The sequence below is a fragment of the Geotrypetes seraphini genome, chromosome 6 (assembly GCF_902459505.1).
Source record: "Geotrypetes seraphini chromosome 6, aGeoSer1.1, whole genome shotgun sequence".
Classification (NCBI taxonomy): Eukaryota; Metazoa; Chordata; class Amphibia; order Gymnophiona; family Dermophiidae; genus Geotrypetes; species Geotrypetes seraphini.
The window spans coordinates 185,526,573-185,549,454 of record NC_047089.1 but is presented as its reverse complement, the minus strand read 5'-3'; the positions used below and the strand labels follow the sequence as shown (position 1 = coordinate 185,549,454).

Sequence of the window (22,882 nt, the reverse complement as noted above, 5' to 3'; positions counted from 1 at the left end):
ACCTCAAGCAAACAACAAGCAGCTGAGCTCAAGAGTCACCGACCAGACCTGTGGGGCGAAATCCCATGAAGGCATGCCCCCAAATCCAAAAAAAGGACCAGATTAAAGCAAGGTAGCAGGTACTGCAGAGTCAGCTGCAACCCAAAAAGCCCTCCATAAGGAAACATACAGTTTTTTATCACTACTAGTAGGAGCCGCATATGTCTGGAGTTCAAATGTAGCTAGTTCCCGCATTTTGTTGAGCCACTGACTAAAGGAAGCCGGCGCCACCTCCACCCAATGTAAAAGCAAAATCTTTTTCACCACCAGGAGTGCAGTATATAAAAACTTTTAGGAAGGTGGTGAAAACCCCGCAGCAGACACCTCCCCCATGTCTCCCAGGAGCAAGAGGCCATAAGACCTGGGTACAATCTGTCCAAGAAGGCCATCAAGAAAAGGGAGAACCTGGAGCCACAGAGCCAAATGGGGACACTCCAAAAACATATGTACTAGTGTGCCCGTTGTCCTCCGACAATGAGAGCAAGTAGCATCAGCCCACAATCCCATAGCCTGTCCTCTAGCCCTAGAAATATAAGCCCGATGCAAGATCCTATATTGCATCTCCCGGAGTTCCATAGAGCTCGTGAATTGAATAAGGTTAGTAAAAAGGGCCAAAAATTGGGTCTCATTATAGTCAAGGGCCAGATCACGAGCCCACTGGGCCGAAACCCTATGCAGATAAGAAGTGGGAAGAGCAGTTTTTAAGAGCCTATACCAGGTAGCTAGGGTGTTAAGGTGAGAAGGAAAGAGGGCCAAACAGGCGTCCAATTTGCCAAAGGCCCATTGCTCTCCCCACTTTCGCGTTAATGAGAAATAGTAGTGTCTGGCTTGCAAGTAAGCCCAAAAATGCGAGGCCGGAAGGTCCCAGCGGGACAGTAGTTGTTGAAAAGTGGGGAAAGTCCCCGCATCCTCAGCAGAGAGATGTCGCACGCTGACACAGCCCCGGGACTCCCACAGATGAAACCCCGATGGACCCATTCCCGGAAGAAAATCAATATTCCCTACCAGGGGCAAAAATGGAGAGGCCTGCGGAGCCCGCCGCTGCAGCCTCCGCCACCACCACCAGGCCTGACGAAAAGGTTTCAGAAGAAGAAATCGGAAATCCCCCCCCCGGGGAGGACCGGGGATGCAGATGCAATAAAGAGACAAAGGAGTGAGGAGCACACCAAGCCGTTATCCACCCCGGGGGAGAATACCTAAACTGTCCCGAGATGCTCTCATGGACAAAGTGCATCAAGGAAGCAACATTATATAGGCGAATGTCCGGCAGATTCAGGCCGCCTTGCCTGGTGTCCAAGGATAGGGTAGCGAAGCTGATTCGAGCCCTTTTGTTATGCCACAGAAAAGAAAGAAGGAGAGACCGAAAGGCTTGGGCATCTTTATTCAGGATCCAAAGTGGGATCGCTTGAAGCGGATATAAAAGTTTCGGCAAAAGAACCATTTTAAACAATGCCGCTCTACCCCATAGAGAAAGCGGCAAATCTTTCCACTTCTCACAAAGGTGACAAATAGCCTCAATGTGATGGAGAACATTATACTTATAGAGGAGATGAGATTGGGTGCTCAAATAGACTCTGAGATAGCGCATGGGTTTCCGGACGGGAGGAATGGGAAGATCGTTATGCCAAAGCTCATGTCTATGAGAAGCCAGGGGCAAGAGTTCCGACTTAGCACAATTAACTCGGAGGCCCGATATGGTCCCAAAGTCTCGGACAAGTGAGAGAGCCACCAGTAGGTGTAGAGGCGCATTTTCCAAATATAACAAAATGTCGTCCGCAAAGAGATTAATGCGACTCTCTTTGGCTCCAACTTCAATACCAAGAAGGAGAGAATTGGAACGAATCTTAACCGCCAAAGGTTCAATAGCCAGAAGGAAAAGAAGCGGGGACAAAGGGCACCCCTGCCTAGTACCTCGTTCAAGCGGAAATGGCGAAGTGAGTTGTCCGTTAACAAGAAGCCGAGCCTGGGGCAAAAAATAAAGACTGCGCACCCAGTTCAGAAATGCGCCCTCCAACCCATAGTGACCCATAACCCAAAAAAGGTAGGACCAAGAGATGCTATCGAACGCCTTCTCCCTGTCAAGGCCCACAATAGCTGCCCGATTGTCCCCCCCCCCCCCGCTACGAGAATAGATGGCCATCAAAGCCCTCATAAGATTCATGGAGGCATATCTTCCAGGTACGAATCCTGTCTGATTTTCATAAATAAGAAGGTGGAGATAGGCGTTCAGACGCAAGCAAGGCGGCTAGCAATTTTGCATCCTGATTGAGAAGTGATATGGGTCTGTAAGAACCCACCTGAGACGGGTCCTTGCCCGGCTTGGGCAGCAAAATAACGTGCGCCATATTATAGCGGTCCACACCCTTCTGGGAGTGCAAGGAATTAAAAGACCTATTTTAGAAGTGTCTGAGTGTCACAAAGATACCCAAACTGACAAGATGACCACTGGTTACCTGAAGGTATGACCACCCCCCACTGGTCACTGACCCCCTCCCACCCCCAAAAAATCTGAATGAAAGAGTACATTCCTGTCTTTAGAATAGCAGCTCTAGTAGGCTTCCCTATACCATCACACAGATGTCTTAAATAATCTGGTGAGTGGGCTAGTGAACCATAGAGAGTAGGACCCAGGCCCATAAGCCACTCTAACCACTACATTTATGGGGAAAAGTGAGGCCACCAAAACCCTCTACTGCCATATAGGTGCCACCTGCAGCCATAAGGTCTATTGGACTGGTAGACAGGTAGATCTTGAAGTTCACAGCAGCGCTGTGTAAGGTGACCCACTGGCATGTCTGTGTGTCCAGTCCATCACAATGATGGCCACGCCTACGTCCAAAAGGTCTGGATTTGGACGGTTTCAACTTGGATGTTTCTGTGGTTAAAAAAGGGGTATGAAGTTAGCCATCTTAAGGGTTGGCCATCCTGTTGGCCTAGACCTCCAACTAGGTGATTAAAAAAAAAATTGGGATGCTAACAGTTTTGCTTTTGAAAATTGACATTTCTGTGCTTCCAACTTTAGACGTTTAGCAGAAAATGTCCAAGTCAGACTTAGACATCCTTTTTGAAAATGGCCCTCCACATCTAGTAATTGTGATATTCTATGGACAAATGCACTGTTTAAGGGCAGGACTGCCATTGGGTTATTAAAGGATGCATAGGTTTGAAGTTATAGATACTCTCCGGTACCCTAATCCATCTTGGCATAATGTCTGGCAGGATATAGCAGGTTTGAGGAATGAGAAGTGCCTAGATCTTATATCCATTGTGGTGTGAAGTGAGTGCGGTGGTGTGAAGTGAAGGAGCAGCCTAGTGCTTGGAACAGTGAGAGAGATTCAGGGAAGCCAGGGTTCAGATCATAAGAACATAAGAGCTGCCATACTGGGACAGACTGACGGTCCATCAAGCCCAGTATCCTGTTTTCAACAGTGACCAACCCAGGTCACAAGTACCTGGCAAGATCCCAAAGAGTAAAACAAATTTTATGCTGCTTACCCTAGGAATAAGCACTGGATTTTTCCAAATCCATCTTAATAAAGGCTAATGGACGTTTAGGAAATTATCCAAACCTTTTTTAAACCTTGCTTAAATCTGCTTCTTTCTTCTAACCATGGCAAGTCACTTCACCCTCCATTGTTCTAGCACAAATTTAGGACTAGAATTAATCTGTGTTATACATTAATGTCCATAATTTACCCCAAACCCCATTATTGTCAGTGGAGGCCTATTTACTCATAACTGGTGTGAATCATATTAACGCAGATTAGTAAATCTAACCCTCATAGATTGTAAGCCTTCTTGGATAGAAAGCTATCTTCTGCAGCTGAAATATAATTTGCCTTGTAATGTAATGTAATGTAATGTAATTTATTTCTTATATACCGCTACATCCGTTAGGTTCTAAGCGGTTTACAGAAAATATACATTAAGATTAGAAATAAGAAAGGTACTTGAAAAATTCCCTTACTGTCCCGAAGGCTCACAATCTAACTAAAGTACCTGGAGGGTAATAGAGAAGTGAAAAGTAGAGTTAGAGGAAAAATAAAAATAAAATAAACATTTTAACAAGACAGCATTGATCTAAATACTTTGGAAGGTAGAAGAGAGGAGAGAAAGGAATAGAAGCAGAAGGGGGAGCCGTTGAACAGTAGAATTGTGTGTGAGTTTTTAGAAAGAAGATAAATCAAAAGCAGACAGGTAGGTTTCTACAGGGGGCATGAAGCTGCTTGAAGCTTACCATTCTTATTTCTGTATATGCTGTGATTGCATTTTCCCAATGAATAAAGCCAGTAGGTTATAACTGACATGGCAGCTATTGTATGTAGTTTCAATTGGTATTGGAGGCTGCCAGACTTATAAAATGGGTGAGGGTTGAAAGCTTGCACATTTTTGTTTGTTTCATCATTTTTAGAGGGATGTAAAGGAGAGGACAGGTGACCCTAAGTTATTAATTTGAAGTACGTAAATCATTCAGTACAGAGATTAAATGGTTTTATATAATATTCTTGAAAAAAACCCATTAAATGTGTATCAGAAGAAGGGTGCACTTTTTTTCTCTCGAAATAATAGGAAAGCTAATGAAACTACCCATGGCTTGATGGTTATAATAGTGTATACGTCTTTATGTATTGGCAGGCTGTTAATATAAAATCTACTAAATTCTATCTTCTATTTTTGTCCTTTTTTTTGCATTAAAGGTCTTTAATCTTAATGATGGCCCTAAGCCCAGTTATATAACAGTTTTTGCTTCTCAAGCAGGAATCATCACCTCCCCTGCCCCAAATCCACACAGACCTTGTTAATTTTCTTTGCTTTCTGTGTTGCTGAAACTCCTGCAAGGACCTTCATTGGCTCTTTATTCTCTCCCATCCCCTGAGGGTGAGAAAATAGCTGCAGCTGAATTTGCCTGTGGAGTTATGCCTCCATGATTCTATATTTAGAGATCATTCGCTGTTCTGCCTGACCCACCACCACTCATTTTGGCTTCAGCAGAAAAGAGTAATGTGATTTATTAACCTGTTCCTCTCTCACTGTGGCTTCTCCCTTTCCAGTGTTCAGAGTGAAGTCCAGCATATCCTCTTCCAGGTCTGAAAACAAGGGCATTGATCTCTGCTTCTGAGATCGCCTTTAAAAGACTGATTGCTGGTTATTAAAGGCAGTCAGTGTACAGTACATAGCATTCTATAGTTCTAGAGCAAAAATTATAATTAATAGAGCTATCAGTGTATACAACGTTCTGTAGTCATGGAGCAGTCATTATTTATAATGTTCCAACAATGAACACAGTGCTGTACAGTCGCAGAGCAGTGGCTGAGCAAAGATCCCTTGCTGATTTATAATCTTTCACATTGTCAGTGGGTCTGCTTTGTCGTTGATAAAATCAGTGTTTTCAGCTGGAAGATCCATAAATGTTAATTGTGCTATCCTAAAATGCAGTACTGTTAAGATTCACATGTGTTTTTGAAATCCAGTATATTTAACATGTTTTTCAGCAGTACTATTTGTGCCCTCCAGACAGGATTCTAGCACAGTAAGGCAGAGTAGCCTAATGGCTAGTGCAGTGGGCTGAGAACCTGGGAAGCTGGGTTCAATTCCCACTGCAGTTCCTTGTGACTCTGGGCAAGTCAGTTAACCTTCCATTACCCTAGGTACAAAAACTTAGATTGTGAGCCCACTAGGTATGTAAACTGCTTAATATACCTTGTCCAAGCAGTTTATCAAATCCCAATTCCTAGGGACAGAAAAGGTACCTACATGTAAACTGAGATATGACATGCCACAGAAAGGTGTAATTGATAGCTTGTGAAATGGAAGTGTAGAGAAATGGTACTCACACAGGATGTCAAACTGTTAGCAATCATTTTGGCAGCGTGCTTGAATGCTTTCCTATCCTCTCTTATACATACTGAGTCAGTGCTACAGCCTCAGCACCCTGGGGTTGTGGGTTCAAACCCACATTACTCCTTGTGACCCTGGGCAAGTCACTTAATCTCCCCCCATTGCCCCTGGTATATTAGATAGATTGTGAGCCCACCAGGACAGACAGGGAAAAATGCTTAAGTACCTGAATAAATTCATGTAAACTGTTCTGAGCTCCCTTGGGAGAACGGTATAGGAAAAAAAAAAAAATATATATATATATATATATATATATATATATATAAAGAGACTCTCACCTGAATTCTTTGAGCACTGTTTCTGCAGCAACCCTAGTCCCTGTTAATCAAGGTATGACAGTAGTGTTGCTATTGGGATAGCTGAAGAGGGAATATATTTTAGTTGTCATTGTTCACACATTCTCTTTCTTGCAGGGTCACTGGCGGGGAACTGTTTGAAGACATTGTTGCTAGAGAATATTACAGTGAAGCAGATGCAAGGTGAGTGATCCCCTCCCTCTTCATTACCTCCCCAGTACTGCATCCCACCCCCCCCCCCCCCACTCCACCTCCATCAGTCTCCTTTCAGCCTGTCCCAGATCTTCATACAAGTTCCACCCTTTGCTTCCTTCTGTTTCCTGAATCCTACTCACTCTGGAGGGCACTATTTCAGTCCAACATTAACCCATTGCAATCTGGGGCATGAAATATCTGGAGTAAAACACGGGGGGGGGGGGGGGAGGGGGAGGGTCCACATAGCTGTAGGCCTCTAGGAAAAGGCAGGTCCAGTTCTGTCCATTTGTAATTTGTTGTGTGTTCAGATAAGACCCTGTTTCTGTATAACTCTTAACATTAAAAGATCAAAACAGGAAGAACCAGTTCCCTACAGAAACTTAGAAATGAAGAATGGAGTAGGTGTGACCATAACAAAGGAGCCTGACTTTGTTGGACATAGAATAAAGACTTTTTACTGAGAACCAAGACTCCTTGGATCCTTTGTTATGGTCGTTCCTTCGCTATTCTTTGTTAACTCTAACATTAATGGCCTCTTTCACAAAGCTGCGCTAGCGGCTGCGCTAACGGACCCAGAGCCCATAGAGATTTAAAAGGCTTCAGGGCTATTGCTGCGCGGCTTTGTAAAAGAGTTTTGTAAATCAGTTTGAAACCAGTTATGTCAGAATTCATTTAAAACTGGTTTAAATTGGTTGATTTCTGGTGCATTTGTTGGGAACAGTTGAAATAGGTACCTTGCTTTATCTACATTCCTAGCTTTCCCAATGGAAGCATTGACTTTTTTAATACATACAGTATATGTTTGTGACTTCTTACTCTAGTGTGCTGCCCTTCTCTAATCCATGTTAAAACACTGTTCTGTCAGAACCCTAAATTATATTTGTACACAGGAAGAAGGAACTTCTCTAACCTCACAAACTTGTGCATAGCCTGACCTCTGTGTGATTCTTAATTGATTCTAACAAAAGGTATCAGAAACAAAAGAAAAGCGTAGGACTATGAATAACGATACCAATCTGTGTCTGGCTACTGAACCAGAGAACTGTCCTCTGGAAGCAAAAAATGGGACTAGTTAATTACTAATAGCACAGGAGAGAAAATGGTACTAAGCAAATAATGATTTCAGGCCTATAGAACCGGGTCAGTTTTGAATTAATGATCTGGATCAGGAAGGATCTATGCTCAGTACTGATCTCTGAATTGCCTACTCCTAATAGTGACAGACTTTGTATTACTGTGTCCATTCTTAGGATCTGCGTCCTTGTGCCTGCCCCCTTGATTATATAGTCCTAAAGGTGACAGGCTCAGTGTCTCTGTGCCCATCTCTTGAACCATCCAGTCCCAGAAGCGATAGGCTCTCTATCCCTGTGCCCAAGTCCTTGGTCATTCAATCAAGAAAGTAGCAGGCTTTGTATGATTGTGCCTATCCCTTGTGCCATCCAATATTAGAGGTGATGGGTGCTTTGTTACAGGACCCATCCCCAGAACCAATCTGTCATAGAGGTGATGCTGTATACCCCTATGCCTAGTTTTTGAGCTAGAGGATATTAAGTGAAGAGGTTTTTAAAGAGTAATTCTCAATAATAAACAGCATAGGTAAAACCTAGATGTAGGGAAAAATCCTAGCTAGTTATGGAATCTTTCCCCACCTGTTCTGATGCCCATATAACTGGTTGGATTTTCAGGATGTCCAAATTTAAATGCATGAGATGCATTGGATATCTGATATATTGTATATAAGTTATCTCATGCCTGTTCATCATGTATATCATGAAGATCTGTCTGTGAAACCATGACTGTTATTCTAGGTTTCAATAGAAGGAGTCTTAAATAATACCAGCCTTATTCTCCTGGCCAGCAACTACTGCCATGAATTAGGCTGGAGATCAGTCATGACTTTTAATTCCCCAACTCAGTGCATTCTGGGATTTGATGCTCTCTTCTCTTAAAATCAGGCTGCAGGGGTTCACTTTGATTTTATGTTCTGGAAGGTGAAAAATGACATGCATGCAAATTAAAAGCTAGCAAGAAAATCACAGGTTCTAAAGACAGACATGACCATTTATGGAAGTCCATGGGTCTGTAGGACTTTTTCTTTTTTTAAGCTAAATATGTCTAGAACAGGGTTCATTGCAGAAATGAAAATCATTTAATTAAGCTTGGGGAATGTAGTATGATGTGAGAATTTGGGCTTCTGATGAGAGATTGTAGGTTGTATTAATATGATCTACAAATATTAAAAAACAAAAGGAATTGACCCCAAAATATCCACAAAGAAGAAAATCCAGAGAAACCCAAAAAAAACTCTGTGGAGTGACGATGTTCCTAAATGGACTTTATTTGAAAGTGTCAAAGTTCCAAAGGTACACTGAAATCTTCCACATAAAATGCAAGCAGTGTCTCACTTCCGGCTCACCACACAATTGTTTCCCACATACTCACCTTTATAGGACCCCCAGGGACCCCTGAAGAAGACTTTTTGTCGAAACACGGACCGTGTTGGGTCCTGTATCCCTAGCGGACTAGGTCCTTTAAGGCTGATTTATTTTTATGTGGATGAAATTATTTTATGTGGATGATTTCAGTGTACCTTTGGAACTTTGACACTTTCAAATAAAGTCCATTTAGGAACATCGTCACTCCGCAGAATTTTTTTTGGTTTTCTCTACAAATATTAAAGACATTGTTGGAAAATCCCCAGCTTACACAGTTGGGGGTTCATGAAGAACATGATCTTTTTGGCTCATCTTAATGTTCTTTTGGCACAGATGTGCTGTGTATTACAGTTTCTGGTTTAGAGCTGTCCAATTGCTCTAGATAATCAGGAAAAATTGAAATTATTCTGGTTTTACCCCCAGTGTAGCTATGGACTTGTAATTCCTGATTCATTGTGAAGGTGTGTTGTATACAGAATATATAAATGAAATGTACTACTAGACCAGGATTAGATCAGCAGGTCCCTTATGACATGGCACTTCAGACAGGAAAACCTGAGAGGCAGATAAATTCTGGTTTTGTCCCTTATTGTGCAGATCTTCCTGTCCTAGATAAGCTGGAACTACAAGTCATGCATGCAGTGGGGATAAAGTCAGGATATCATTACATTACATTGCAACATTTATATCCCATACTTTCCTCTTGAGTTCAGTGTGGCTAACAAGCTAAGAGACTGGGCATTCCCAGAAAGTTACAAATTTAACTATTATAATCAAATAGTATTATTTCATATTCACATATCTCATGAACAGATATGTTTTCAACAATTTTGGAACACTATAATTGGTCTAATATCTTATCATAATAGGCAAATCATTCCATCTATTCACAGCCTGATATGAAAAAGTTGCTGACAGTATCTTCTTATAAACAATTTTCCTGGAACTGGGATAGTGTAAGATTAAGAATTTCCTAGACTCTGATCCTGGATTTCTCTGTCAAATCAATAAGCATAAGCATATAATTTGGGGCATGACCATACTAAAGAACATAATTTTAAAATGATACGTGATTTGGCTAACAACCAATGTAACTTCAACAACAGTGGAGTGGCCCTCTCAAATTTTGAGACTTTAAAAATCAATAGGGCTGCAGATTTTAACAAAGTCTGAAGTTTCTTCAGAATAGATTCTTTACAGCCTATGTGAATGATGTTTCAGTAGTTGACATGGGCTAATACCATTGTTTGTATGATCAGTCTGAAAATGGCAAGATTAAAATTTGAACTAATCCTCCTCAGTTTCCATAATCCTCTAAAGACTTTGGTAGCAACTGCTTGCACCAGAGGCTCAAATGTAAGACATCTGTCAAAAATATCTCCCATTATCAGGGTAGACTCTAAACAAAATTGAATTCCATCATTACATAGATCTTCAACACTAAGGGGCTCATAATCAAAACGGAAATACGTCTAAAAACCGGCCTAAATTGGCACTTAGACGATCAGTGAGACAAGTCATCCAAGTGCCGATAATCGAACCGGGTTTTAGACTTAGGCCTTCACAGTGCTGCAGTAAACCCAGAGCTAAAAGGGGCATTTTAGGAGGAGTGGTGAGGGCGGGTTTTGGGTGGAACATGGGCCATCCTAGACTTAGTCGTACTGCATGTATAACCGAAAGTTTAACAACACTGCCTACACGGAACTTGGACATTGTGATTTAGGCTATCTAAAACCAGGTCTAAGTCATAAGAAAGTATCCAAAGTGACCAGATAACCACTGCAGGGATAAAGTACAGATCCCTACACACTCCCCCAGTGATCACTGAACCCACCCCCACCGCCATAGAGTTCATAAAAAAAAGTCACCTATCTGCCTCTAGAACATCAGCACCTGGCAGCCTGGCATAGGAAAGCCTAGTAAAGCTGCACAGAGGTGGCTTAAGTGGTCTGGGGGTGGGCTAGTGAACCATGGTAAAAGATTACTGCATGCATGGTAAAAGATGTGCACCCCCCAAAACCCTTATGTACTGCCATATAAGTGGCACCTGCAGACATAAGAGATATTGGGGTGGTAGACAGGTCTAGTAGGTTCTGGGAGATGTTTTGGGGGGCTCACCAAGGTTGTTGTGGTGAGAGTGTATGTGGCACCCTTTTTGTGAAGTTCACAGCAGTGCCCTGTAAGTTACCTCACTACTCTGGTGCAATGTTTGGGTGTCCAGTCCATCACTTTGCTGACCCCGACCATGTCCAAAAGGTCTTTTTCTATGCGTTTTTGACTTGGACAAATTTTTGGACAAAAATGGGGTATAAAGATAGATAACTTAGCGGTCTGGACGATCAGAAGGCTGGACGTACAGTTAGACAATTTTCAAAAAAATATAAATATATATTTTGGACGTATTTTTCAAAGATGGACTTTTTCCATGTCCGACTTTAGGTGACTAGTTACTTAGGCCCAAAACGGACTTAGACATATCTTTTAATCATACCCCTCTACATATATATTAAATGAGCTATTAAATATTAAAAATTTGTTTTTCCATATTCAACTTCAGTTTAAAAGTTGTTACCAAGTTTCCAATTGTAAAACTGAGGTTATGTCTTGAATATCTCCTGCAAATGGAATGTATATTTTTATCATCTCAGAAAAACAGAATACTCAATACAACATAACTTATTTATTCCTTGGATCTCAACAATATTACCCAATAGCGTTCAAACTTCATTCCCGCTAGAATTGTACATCAAATCTTCACCAATCCATTTATATAGTTATTCCTTCATTTGTCATAAAAGCAATTAAACCATTTGAATGAATAATTTCTTTCAGTAGAGTAAGAGGTTACTTAGCTTTTTCTTTCTTTTTTCAGTCTGTCAGAGGGCCCATTCTACCGACATGTCACATGTTTCGCTGCCCCGCTGTCTTAAGGTAAATTGCTTCCTTAGTATTGCACCACATACAATCTACCGCACCCCCCGACCGACTGAAAAAAGAAAGAAAAAGCAAAGTAACCTTACTCTACTGAAAAAATTATTCATTCAAATGGCTTAATTGCCTTTATGATAAATGAAGGAATAACTATTTAAATGGATCAGTAAAGATCTGATGTACAACTCTCTAGTGAGAATGCACGCTATTGGGTAACATCGCTGAGATCCAAGGAATAAATAAGTTATGTTTTTCTGAGATTAAGTAATTGAGTATACTCATATAAAGGGATTTAAATTTCTGCGTGTTTGAATTGGATATTTTTATATCATCCGCATAGATTAGAGAACGGAAGCCACAAGTAGAAAGTTTCCTCTCCAAGGACAACATTACTATATTAAACAGTGTTGGAGAAATGGGGGAACCTTGTGGAACCCCCACATTCAGAGTTCTAGGCAGGTAACAATGCCCCCTTCATTTTCACCTGATATGTTCTGCTTGTTAAGAAGCCTCTAAGCCACTCGAGCACCACTCCTCCAATATCATAATATTCTAAGATAGACAGCAAGATATCATGGTCCACCAAAGCAAAAGTGCTAGACATATCAGATTGCATCAGGAGAATTCTCTTTCTTGCACTAGATTCCTGTCTGACCTCAGAGATCAAGGTAGCTAATAACTATCTATGTGCTATATCCACTCCTGAAGCCTGACTGAGACTTATTTAAGATATTATGCTGTTCCAAATAATTTGTTAATTGTGCTGCCACCATACCCTCTATAACCAAATGTAAATTCACAATTTGTCTGTGCTTTATGTATGTCAACTTGTCAACTGTTCTGAGCTCGTTGGGGAGGACAGGATATAAAATTAACCAAATAAATAAATAACTTTAACTAGCAGAGGAGTGGAGGCCACTGGTCTTTAGTTAAATGTGACATTCAGCTGAAGTGAAGGGTTTTTAGGAATGGAAGTAAGCATTATTCTTCCTTTCCCTACTGGGAATTTCTCTGTTTCACCATTGCCAACAAACTTTGGAGTAAAAACAGTATAAACTCAGGCAGTGCCTTTGTTATCAGATCTGAGGGACAGACATCTTTCAAACAGTGAGATGTTGCATATTTCTGTAGACTGTTAAAACAGAAGGAGATGTAAACTTTTCCCAAGTCCTATCAGAGGTGGTTCCCACTCTAATGGGAGCTATATCCTAGATATAAACTACTTTCCTAATATCTATTTTTATCCCTAAAAAAAAAGGGCCAAATCATCTGTCGTCAATAATATTTCATTAGGAGCAAATCTTTTGAACTTGATGATCTATTCACTAATGAATAAAGTTTCTTGATATCTAAAGAATCCTTACCTAGATGAGCTGTACAGTTGTCTAATTTAGCTTTTCTAATCATAGATTTGTATGTATTCACTGCTTTGCTCCATGATTTTCTCTAAGGTTGTGTTGGATTTTTGCATCATGATCTTTCAAGTTTCCTATACTCTCTTTTATTTGTCAGCAATTATCCACTAAACCAACTAGATTTTTTTTTTTACCTGATCCTTTCTTATTGTATAACTCTCGTTACAAATATTCTCCCAATAAACCAATGGGTCAATTTCTAGTTGCTGTTTTAAGATATCAATTATCCTATTCTAAAACTGTTCATCAATTTTACCTTTGGTCTCATACTGTGACATTGCACCTTTTCTGGTCTCACTACCTTTTTCCCTTCATCAAATGATAAATTATTGACCAGATTGCAGGTTCCCATAAACTATCAGTGATGAAAAATTTATCAAGTGAGATCTAACTGATGTCCCTTAATATGTATAACTAGTGAAGAAGGTATTGTGAAACTTAAAACTTCCAGCATGTCATGAACCAACATTGACCTTGGATTTTCTAGCTTATCTAAGTGAATATTAATATCACCTAGCAACAATGCATATCTCAGACTAATATTGGTGCTAAAATCCATAAAAGTCCCTTCTGCTAATTTGCAACTCCGTGGAAGTCAATAAAACAACACACAGCATAATAAATTTTGAAGAGCATCATCCTTAACAAAGCAAGCCATTATCTAATCTGATACACAAAAAAGTTCACAACAATTTATATCTAAAGAAGCCGTAAAATGTACAGGAAAATACAAAATCAATCAATAATTAAAATATCATCATACCATGAATATTGCAACAAATCATATAAAAAAGTTTACAAATTTTGATGAAACCTTAAGTAGTTAATATCAGTCCTAATGTGAACAGGTAGATTATTCCAAATTGTAATAGCAGCATAAGCAAAAGAGTTGAGCTGTCGTTTATACCGTACTCCTCTAATCTGTGGAAAATGTAGTAATAAAGTACCACTTAATCTGGTGGAAGAATAATGCAAATGAGAAAAAAAAGCAAAATCAGATTTTTTGAAGAAAGGAGGAAGTGACGTCATCTGGAAGCATGGCAGCTTAATTTTTGAGCTCCGTTGGGGCTCAATCATTGAACAAAGCTAAAATCCCTTCTGAAACAGATCAGAACGCTCATGAGGGATAGCCTGATTGTGGAGTGCATGGCGAGCAAGAAGAAACTTGAAAAGTTCCAATTTACCACCACCGCAAGTGTAAAAATGAGATTGCATGTGAACAGCTCACTGGGGAGCCCGGTCAAGATGGCACAGCACTCTTTGGCGGTTGTGGCAGGCCCATCCACAGCATCTTCTACGGAGTGTGAGCTATTTGTTGTGGGAAAAATGGAACAATGGTTTGGGGACTTAAAAGCTGAAATAGTGGGGGGGGGGGGTGTGCAGTCGGATGTAAAAGCGGCGCTTGTAGAACTCCGGGCGGAAGTTGGTGAATTGGGGGGTTGAGTGGCGGCCTCCAAAGATAAGATAGAAGATGTGGTGACTACAGTAACGGAAACTAAGAAGGGGTCGATTTGGCAGTGGCCCAACTGGAGGAATTACAACGTCAAGTTGAAGATTTGAAGAATCGATCGCGTAGAAATAAAGTATGCTTTAAGGGTATTCCTGAAACAGACCATTTCAAAGATGCCAGGCAGGTGGTGCAAGAGTTATGTAGCCAGCTGCTTGTGCTGATGCTGGGGTGGAACCTTCATCCATAGTTCTATATCGGGCACATAGGAGCTCAAGTGGTGGGCAACCGAGACATCATACCCTGCTTTGGCAACTACCTTCTTAAAAAACGAATTCGTCAGGCGGCAAGACGCAATTCAGCTTTTCTCTGGCAAGAGATCTCAGTCGGAGTTTATCAAGATCTGGCATCCGTTACGCTTCAAAAGAGGAGAGCGTTCAAGTACTGCGCTTTGAGGGCTACCGATACTGGTGGCTTTTCCCTTTTGGGATTTTCAGATTTTCTGAAGAAAGTCTGTAATATACGATGAACTATGCAAGCTGGTTTTATCTTTATTCACCTCTCAACCGATAACCAGTGAAGATTCTTATATGCTAATGCAACACTTTCATATCTTTTTAGACCAAAATTAATCTCCCTGCAGTATTCTGGAGCAACTGCAATTTTTTGATCAGTTTTTATGTTAAGTTCAAATATAAAGAATTATAGTAATCAAGTTGAGGTAATACTAACATCTGAACCAACAGTTCAAAATGATGTTCAGAAAAACACGACTTCACTAACCTAAGGGCCTGTTTTACAAAGCTATGTTAGCGGCTGCCGCGCAGCAGCAGTCCCGAAGCCCTTTAAATCTCTATGGGCTTAGGGGCCATTACCACGCTGCAGCCGCTAGCGCGGCTTTTTAAAGCAGGCCCTAAGTTTCCTCATAATATATAAAATCTTCTTCCATAAATTTGAAATTTGATCTTCAAATGTAAGAGTCTAAAAGAATACCCAAAATTTTAGACATTTTATCTACTTGCAGAGTAGTACTTGATTGCAGAGTAAGAAATGAAGGAACAGAAGATAGTGAATTATGAAACAAAAGAACCTTTGTCTTGCATTCAGTTTCAACTTATTAGTAGAAGCCCAGTCTCCAATTCTATTCATGCAATCAGTGATCTTAGCTGAAATATCCTCCATATTATAACTTAATGGAATTAATTTTAAAAATATCATCAGAATAGGATAATCTACTAACTTTGGTTGACAAACGTACTTTTTGCATAGTACTCATAAAGATATTCATAAGCGTAGGAGAAATGGAAGAGCCCTGTGGCACTCCACAGAAGGAAGCCCAGCTCCTAGTAAAGTTCCATCCTTCAGCACATTTTTACAACTCGCTCAAACAATCGACCAGAGTTTATTGATAGACTCCTAATTCCCTATTATCCTACTAAATCTCTTCGTTCTACGTCACAGAACCTTCTTGTTGTACCATCATTAAAACTAATTAACACGTTGAGATCCAACAACTTCGCACCCTCTCTTTGGAATTCGCTACCCAATTACTTATGGATCGAATCCACGATAAAGCAATTTAAAGCAAAACTAAAAACATTCTTATTCCAAGATGCTTTGGGATAAAAACTGTCCTTTTAAGGAATAAAACAATTACAGCTTCTACCCTCACCTATTGTTTTACCCTAAGTGTGCTTTCTCTCAAAGATTGTAGTTCTACCTTTCTTCTCTAATTGTGCGCAGTTAGTATTTTATGTTTTTGTATGTGTATACTAACCTAACCCGGTTCCATATAGTATTTTAACTCCAACTTGTTTAGTTTCTTTTAAGATATTCTTTTATTACTGTACACCGCCTAGAAATTTGATTATGCGATATAACAAATTTTTTAATAAACTTGAAACTTGATAATTCCTGTTTACTAAAAAATTGTCAAACCAATTAAGTACAGATCCACCTAGACCCAACTCACTCGATCAACAAAACATTTTTACAGAAGGAATTACATGCTTTGATATTAGTTGTAAAAGAAAAGATTTGTAAATCATAGTTGTACTGCCACCTGCATCCTGCTCTAGTAACGTGAAACATTTTATGTCTATTTGGACAAAAGTCCTTAATCACAGGGTTATCCTTAAATCAGTCAGATAGATCTCTACTATAAAAACTATATCTGGCTGACCCTCATCTATCCAATCTCTAATTATATTAGTTTTATTGACTACTGATCTTGCATGTACTGTATATAGTAAACTGGCATAGGAACATATGAACTCTTGTCACTCCTTTCTCTCACAATGCTAATTAATTGGCATGAAGAAGAGAACAAGCTCAACTGTTTAGGTTTTGCACTCCAACCAACATGAAGCCTTCTAGTATGAATTACCTGCATTGATTTAAACCCCACAGTTTTAACATCAAATAAACAGATTGCGATAGTTACTGTGGAATGACTTGACCTGCAGGAAATAATTGTACAGTATATCCTCATTATTGCAGGAAACAACCTGACCCATAAATAACATGATTGCTAAGGAGCACATCAGCCATTTCTTCAACAATGCCATGAAAGCAACCAATAAAATTGTAATAATCTTACCTTGAATTATAAGACAATAAGTCACATAAAAAAATTCTTAAAGATAGAACTATATTCTATATTAAAATAGACTAAATATGTAGCGCACTAAACTCCCATGAAAATCGCACTAACGGGTGCACAAAAGGGCATGAAGTGCCCCCTTTGGCATGCCTCTTCAGTTTGACACTTGAGGTGTGACATCGCAAGAGCCAGCACGGTTAAATATTTCTCTCTGATGATCTCACTGCTTCCGCATCTGACTTCTCCCAAGGATGAAACCCTCTGAATTGCTGAGTAATTCATTCTGCAATATCATCCAGGTGGAACACTAGCCCATTAGAAATCAGTCTTGTGCATGCTCAGTAGGAAAAGGAGGATATAAAATCCCAGAATGTATTGTACAATTCTCAGGAAAAGAAAAATTTGAAAAAGTAACAATATGTTCTAGTCCACATCAATGGGAGAACAAAAGAGATGAAGCAGATTACATATCAAAACAATTAAATCAAGTAATGGTAAGCTGCAGACATAACATAAAGAACCCTTTCTCTGAGGACAAGCAGACATTACCTTCTCATATGTGGGTAACATCGTCCACAGAGCTCTAGTGCAAATGCTGCCTGGGTAAAATTATCACGCATTCCTCATCCTACCTCAATTTTAGAAAAACTGTAAAAACGAAACTGTTTAATCGAATTATAACCTAAGAATTTTTTATAAACTTTCCTTTTCATCCTTTCTGTAAGCTTGTATGCGATGTCTTTGTATTGTGACCACTTCACTGTTTGTTCAGCTACTTTCGTTGTAAACTGCCTCGAATCATCATGGCTAATATTTGATAACAATATAGTGTAAAATCTTCGCTGATTGGCCAGCACATCTTGTTGTATTCGATGACTTTATATTGTGACCCCTTCGCTGTTTGTCCAGCTCCTTTCATTGTAAACTGCCTTGAATCTTCATGGCTAATATTTGATAGCAATGTAGTGTAAACTCTTCGCTGATTGTCCAGCACATCTTGTTGTAAACCACCTCGAACTTTCATGGCTTTGGCGGTATATAAGAATAAATTATTATTATTATTATTATATTCCTTCTATAAGCTTTTGGCAGGCCCCACCGTGAACATATGAGTGAGTACCTTCCTACCTGGTCCAGTAGAAGAGAGCAGAGCATGCCTGGTCTTCAAAACCCACTTTATTAGCAACCAAAACGTTAGATGATCGCTTCTTCCCAGATGAGCACCCACTCGTACATTAGATATACTCTCCCTATTTATGAGGACGAGATCCAATATCGTTTTTTCCCTCCTTCTAATACTATGCTGGAATTCTAGCAGGACTAGGGAACCATGATTTTCATCGTGCTTTATTGGCTACGACAGATTTGGTTCCCTCTTCTAAAGTTGTTCTCCCAAAAACCTTAGAGGTAGTGTTTTCTGACCCTCATCATGCAGAATGAGGTGTCTCACCTGTATCTCAGCTTTCCTGGCCTTCACCGCTTGGATGCTGACAGCATAGAATTTGTATCCCGTCCTCAGCCTGAGGGTGCTTCTAAGGTCCTGCAGGCTTCCAGGAACACCTTCACTTTCAATTGGAGGTTTACTGTTTCATATAAGGGCAAGGCCCTATATCCTTTCACTTGCTTGAGTATCTTCATTTTGTATAAGGGTAAGGTCCTATATCCTTTCACTTACTTGAGTATCTTTTGCTTGAGTATCTTCTATATCTCTCTGAGTCTGGATTGAAAACTAGTTTGTAAGGGTTCACCTGAGTGCAGCTAGCACTTACCATCTCTATACAGCCTCTAATTCATTTTTTTGAGGTTTGCTTCTGAGAAAGCCTCCCATCAAGCCTCTGCACTGTCATGGGACCTCAACATTGTCCTCACCCAGCTGATGAAAACTTCTTTTAAGCCACTTGATTCATGTCATCTGAAGTATCTGACCTGGAAGATCTTATTTTTGATGGTGACCATTTTAGCTCACAGAGTTAGTGAGCTGCAGGCCCTAGTAGATGATCTGCTTTGCACAAAGATTCATCATAACAGAGTAGTTCTGCTTCCTAAGTTAGTGTCAGAGTGCCATCTTAACCAGGCAATTGTCCTACAAACATTTTTCCCAAAGCCTCATACTCATCCTGGCAAAAGCGCACTGCAGTACAAACCTTAGACTGCAAGCAAGTCTTAGCCTTCTTTCTGGAGCAAATTAAAGTCCATAGACAGTCCATCCAGCTTTTTATTTCTTTTTACCTAGATGGGTGCAGCCATTGGTGCACCTTATCCAGTTGGCTAGCAGACTGCATCTCTTTTACTTATGCCCTGACTGAGCTGACTCTTGGAGGCCATGTCATGGCCCACCATGTCAGGGCCGTATCTGCATCGGGAGCCTCCACTGAAGACATTTACAAAGCTGCAACATGGTCTTCAGTCCATACATTTATGTTTCATTACTGCCTTGAACAGAATACCTGATACAAGAGCTACCTAGTTTGTTCAGACTGTTCTACAAAACTATTTGGAATCTAGAATTCAACTCCACCCTCCTAGGCCTGTTCTTTTCTATTCCAGGCTGCACCTTCACAATAGGGCTATTTTTGTTGATGCTGTTACTAGCTTTGATTGGCTTTGCAAGGCCCTATTGACCATTGTTTATTATTTTTTAGAGATCCTGTTAGCTAGGGATGCCCACATGTGAGAAAGTAGTGTCCTGCTTGTCCTTGGAGAAAGTAAAGTAACTCACCTCTAGCAGGTATTCTTTGAGAACAGTAGGACATACTGTATATTCTCTCATACCCTCCTAGTAGGCATGATTCTATAAATGGTACCTAGTGGTTGATTGACAACTGAGCCGCTAGGTGCCATTTACAGAGTCTGGGCCTATTGGGCTTGTAGGTTATTCAAAATTTTATGCACTTTTGGGAGTATATAAATATAAGGAATACAAGGATGATCTTCAATCCCAAACTCTATTTCTTTCTTATCATATCTCTATCAAAGGCATCTTGAAACAATCCAGAATCTGAATCTGTAGATATCTCATTGGGTTCCTTAATTTTGTGTAAAATCTATCCATCAAAAGATAATGGTTGACCATGGACTAACCCCCCCACCCCCATTTTTACAAAACTGTAGCACGGTTTTTAGTGCCAGCTGCGGTGGTAACAGCTCCAACGCTCATAGAATTCCTATGAGCATCTGAACTAGAGAATGACACGGTGACAAAATTCATCACCGTTCCCGTCCCCGTGGATAACCACGGGAAACCATCTTCATGTCATTCTTTAAGGAGAGAGGAAAGAATCAGAGTATAATTGGGCACAATCACTGACCCGCAAGCTTTGCTTTGAAGAATGCTGGTGTAGAAGGACCGAGGTTGAAATAGACACTAGAAAATGACGGGAACAGGTGATGAATTTTGTCACCGTGTCATTCTCTAATCTGAACTGTTACCGCCGTGGCTGGTGCTAAAAATCACACTATGGTTTTGTAAAAGGGTGGGTAAGTTATGAACAGATGATGAAGCCTTAGAGAGCATTCTGTTTTGAATAAGCAAGAGGTCCTCTGTTTTATGATGATCCATATAATAAAATGATTATTTAGAAAATTTTTAAAGAGAGGTATTTGATGGTTTCATTCTTTTATAGAAGCAACATAAGCACCTATATTCCCTTATAAAATAGGATCCTACCAATTGAGGAAATTCTGACCAAGCAGCCCCGCACAGTATGAGAGGGCCCAATACTGCAATGGTAGAGGTAGAGCACAGCAAACCTAACTAATTTTTCAAATAGTTAGTACATTGTCTTCCTCAATGACAGCACTCTCTGCCCTGCCTCAGCTGCCGGAGAGGTGCATAAGCGCATCACTTCCCACTGCTTGGCCAATATCTTGTTCAGGCTGGCAGGAGAAGGTGAAAAATTTCTCTCTTTCTCGAGCTGCTAGGGTAAGACACAGAGTACTGTGTCACTGAGGTAAGCAGTATAGCTACTATTTGAAAAAATATGTTATGTTTGCATTGCTCTGCCTCTGCTTTTCATGGGACTGGGAGATTTTGGGGCCTGATTGGGGGATGTTCAGAGGAAGGAGTTTCTCTCACCACTGCCACAGTTACCTTTATTGTGTGTGTGAATATTTTATAAAATCTTGCCAAAATAGCGGGCACTTCAAATGGAGGAAAACAGCCAGAATAGGGAACAGCCTTGAAACAGCCTAACGGCGAAACGTGTCGGCAAGAGTCCCCAGCCAACAATTACTTCAAACAAAAGATAAGTGCTAAAATTTAGTACCAAATTATACAAGAGATTAATTTGGAAACCTGTGAAATGAGTATTTGAGATAGAAACGGATGGATCAATGACAACTGGATCGCAGTTTCTCTAAACGTTAAAAAAGGAGTTTACTGCATTATCTCTGAAGATCCAATGGAATAAAATAGATATTTGTATGAATAGGCTGCACAATATAGTTTGGATATATTTTAGATGTATAAAAATGTTACTCTTCTCTCCTGGCAAAAAGGTTTGCTTCTCCCCTGCACTCCTCATTCCTTTTTAGGCTCTGGAAGGCAGATTCCCAGGACCTATGTTGGTATTAACTGGACTCAGATCCCATTTCCTTGTAGGTTACAGCAGTATCTCTTAAGTATTGAGTCCAATTGAGATTCTAGTGCTCCATCCTGAAATTAGGTATATGGTGACTTACAGCCACCCCTCTTCCCCCCAGTTTTTCTTTTGTCTACTTTTGTCCACTGTTTTATGTTTGTCCAGCATTCAGGACAACTTAGCCATTTTTACACTGTACCTGGAATGATGCTGATTTAGGTGTTTGAACAGAGTCAGGTCAGTTTATTGAGGCAGTCTACTGCGTCTGACTCCATTTTATGGAACAGAGCATATCTTTGTTCCAGACCCTGCAACCTGAGTGTGATAAGCAAGACAGGTTGGCTTCAGTTGCAAGGCTGTCAGGATTCTGGGAAAAGATAGTTTCCCTCCAATTCATAGGTATTTATAGTCTTAACAACTGCTCTCCCTAGGGGTTGGGCTACCTAGCTGCTCTGTGGAAAATAACTAGATGTGAATTCATGCTACTTCCAGACTTCCCTGCTGTACTCAGCAAGTCTCAATTAGGGGCTAATGGTAGGCTTTAGTGACACCCAGGTACATATACTGTAGGTAAATTGTGACTGCATATGTCAAAGGATGGCCAAATTTCAAATTTTTATCTTGGGCAGGGGCCAGATGCATTCTGGAGGGTGAGGCCTCACTTTATCCATATAGCAGTGGTGTATTTATCTATATATCTCAGTCTCTGAACTACCAGGGATAAAGTTATATCATAATTTATCCACATATATTGATTTGGGTATTTTCAACCTGGTAAAATATACAGATGTCTCTTACAATCTGCATAAAGATACACAGATAGATTATCTGCATATTTTTAGCTATATATAATAATGCTGACATCCGCGGTGTTCAATGTGTTTTACAGGATGTGTTTTACAGGTTTATTCTGGAAAGGGTGCAGTTGGAATGATCATGATTATGGGGCCTGAAAATTAATGGCGGGAAGGGCAAGCATAAAGACTCACCTAGGCATCTAATACCCCTAATATCCTTTCATCGACCCTCTTTTGAGGCTTGCTG

General features: G+C 40.3%; 1 protein-coding gene across 14 annotated transcripts in view; it reads left to right on the top strand.

The window, feature by feature from the left end:
• Positions 1–22,882, top strand: part of CAMK2B (calcium/calmodulin dependent protein kinase II beta) — a 385,126-nt gene that overhangs the window by 147,771 nt on the left and 214,473 nt on the right. For all 14 annotated transcript variants that reach the window (XM_033948504.1, XM_033948506.1, XM_033948501.1 and 11 more), the window contains one exon: positions 6,351–6,416. In XM_033948504.1, the coding sequence (XP_033804395.1) occupies positions 6,351–6,416 (66 nt within the window). The remainder of the gene's footprint in view (positions 1–6,350; positions 6,417–22,882) is intronic.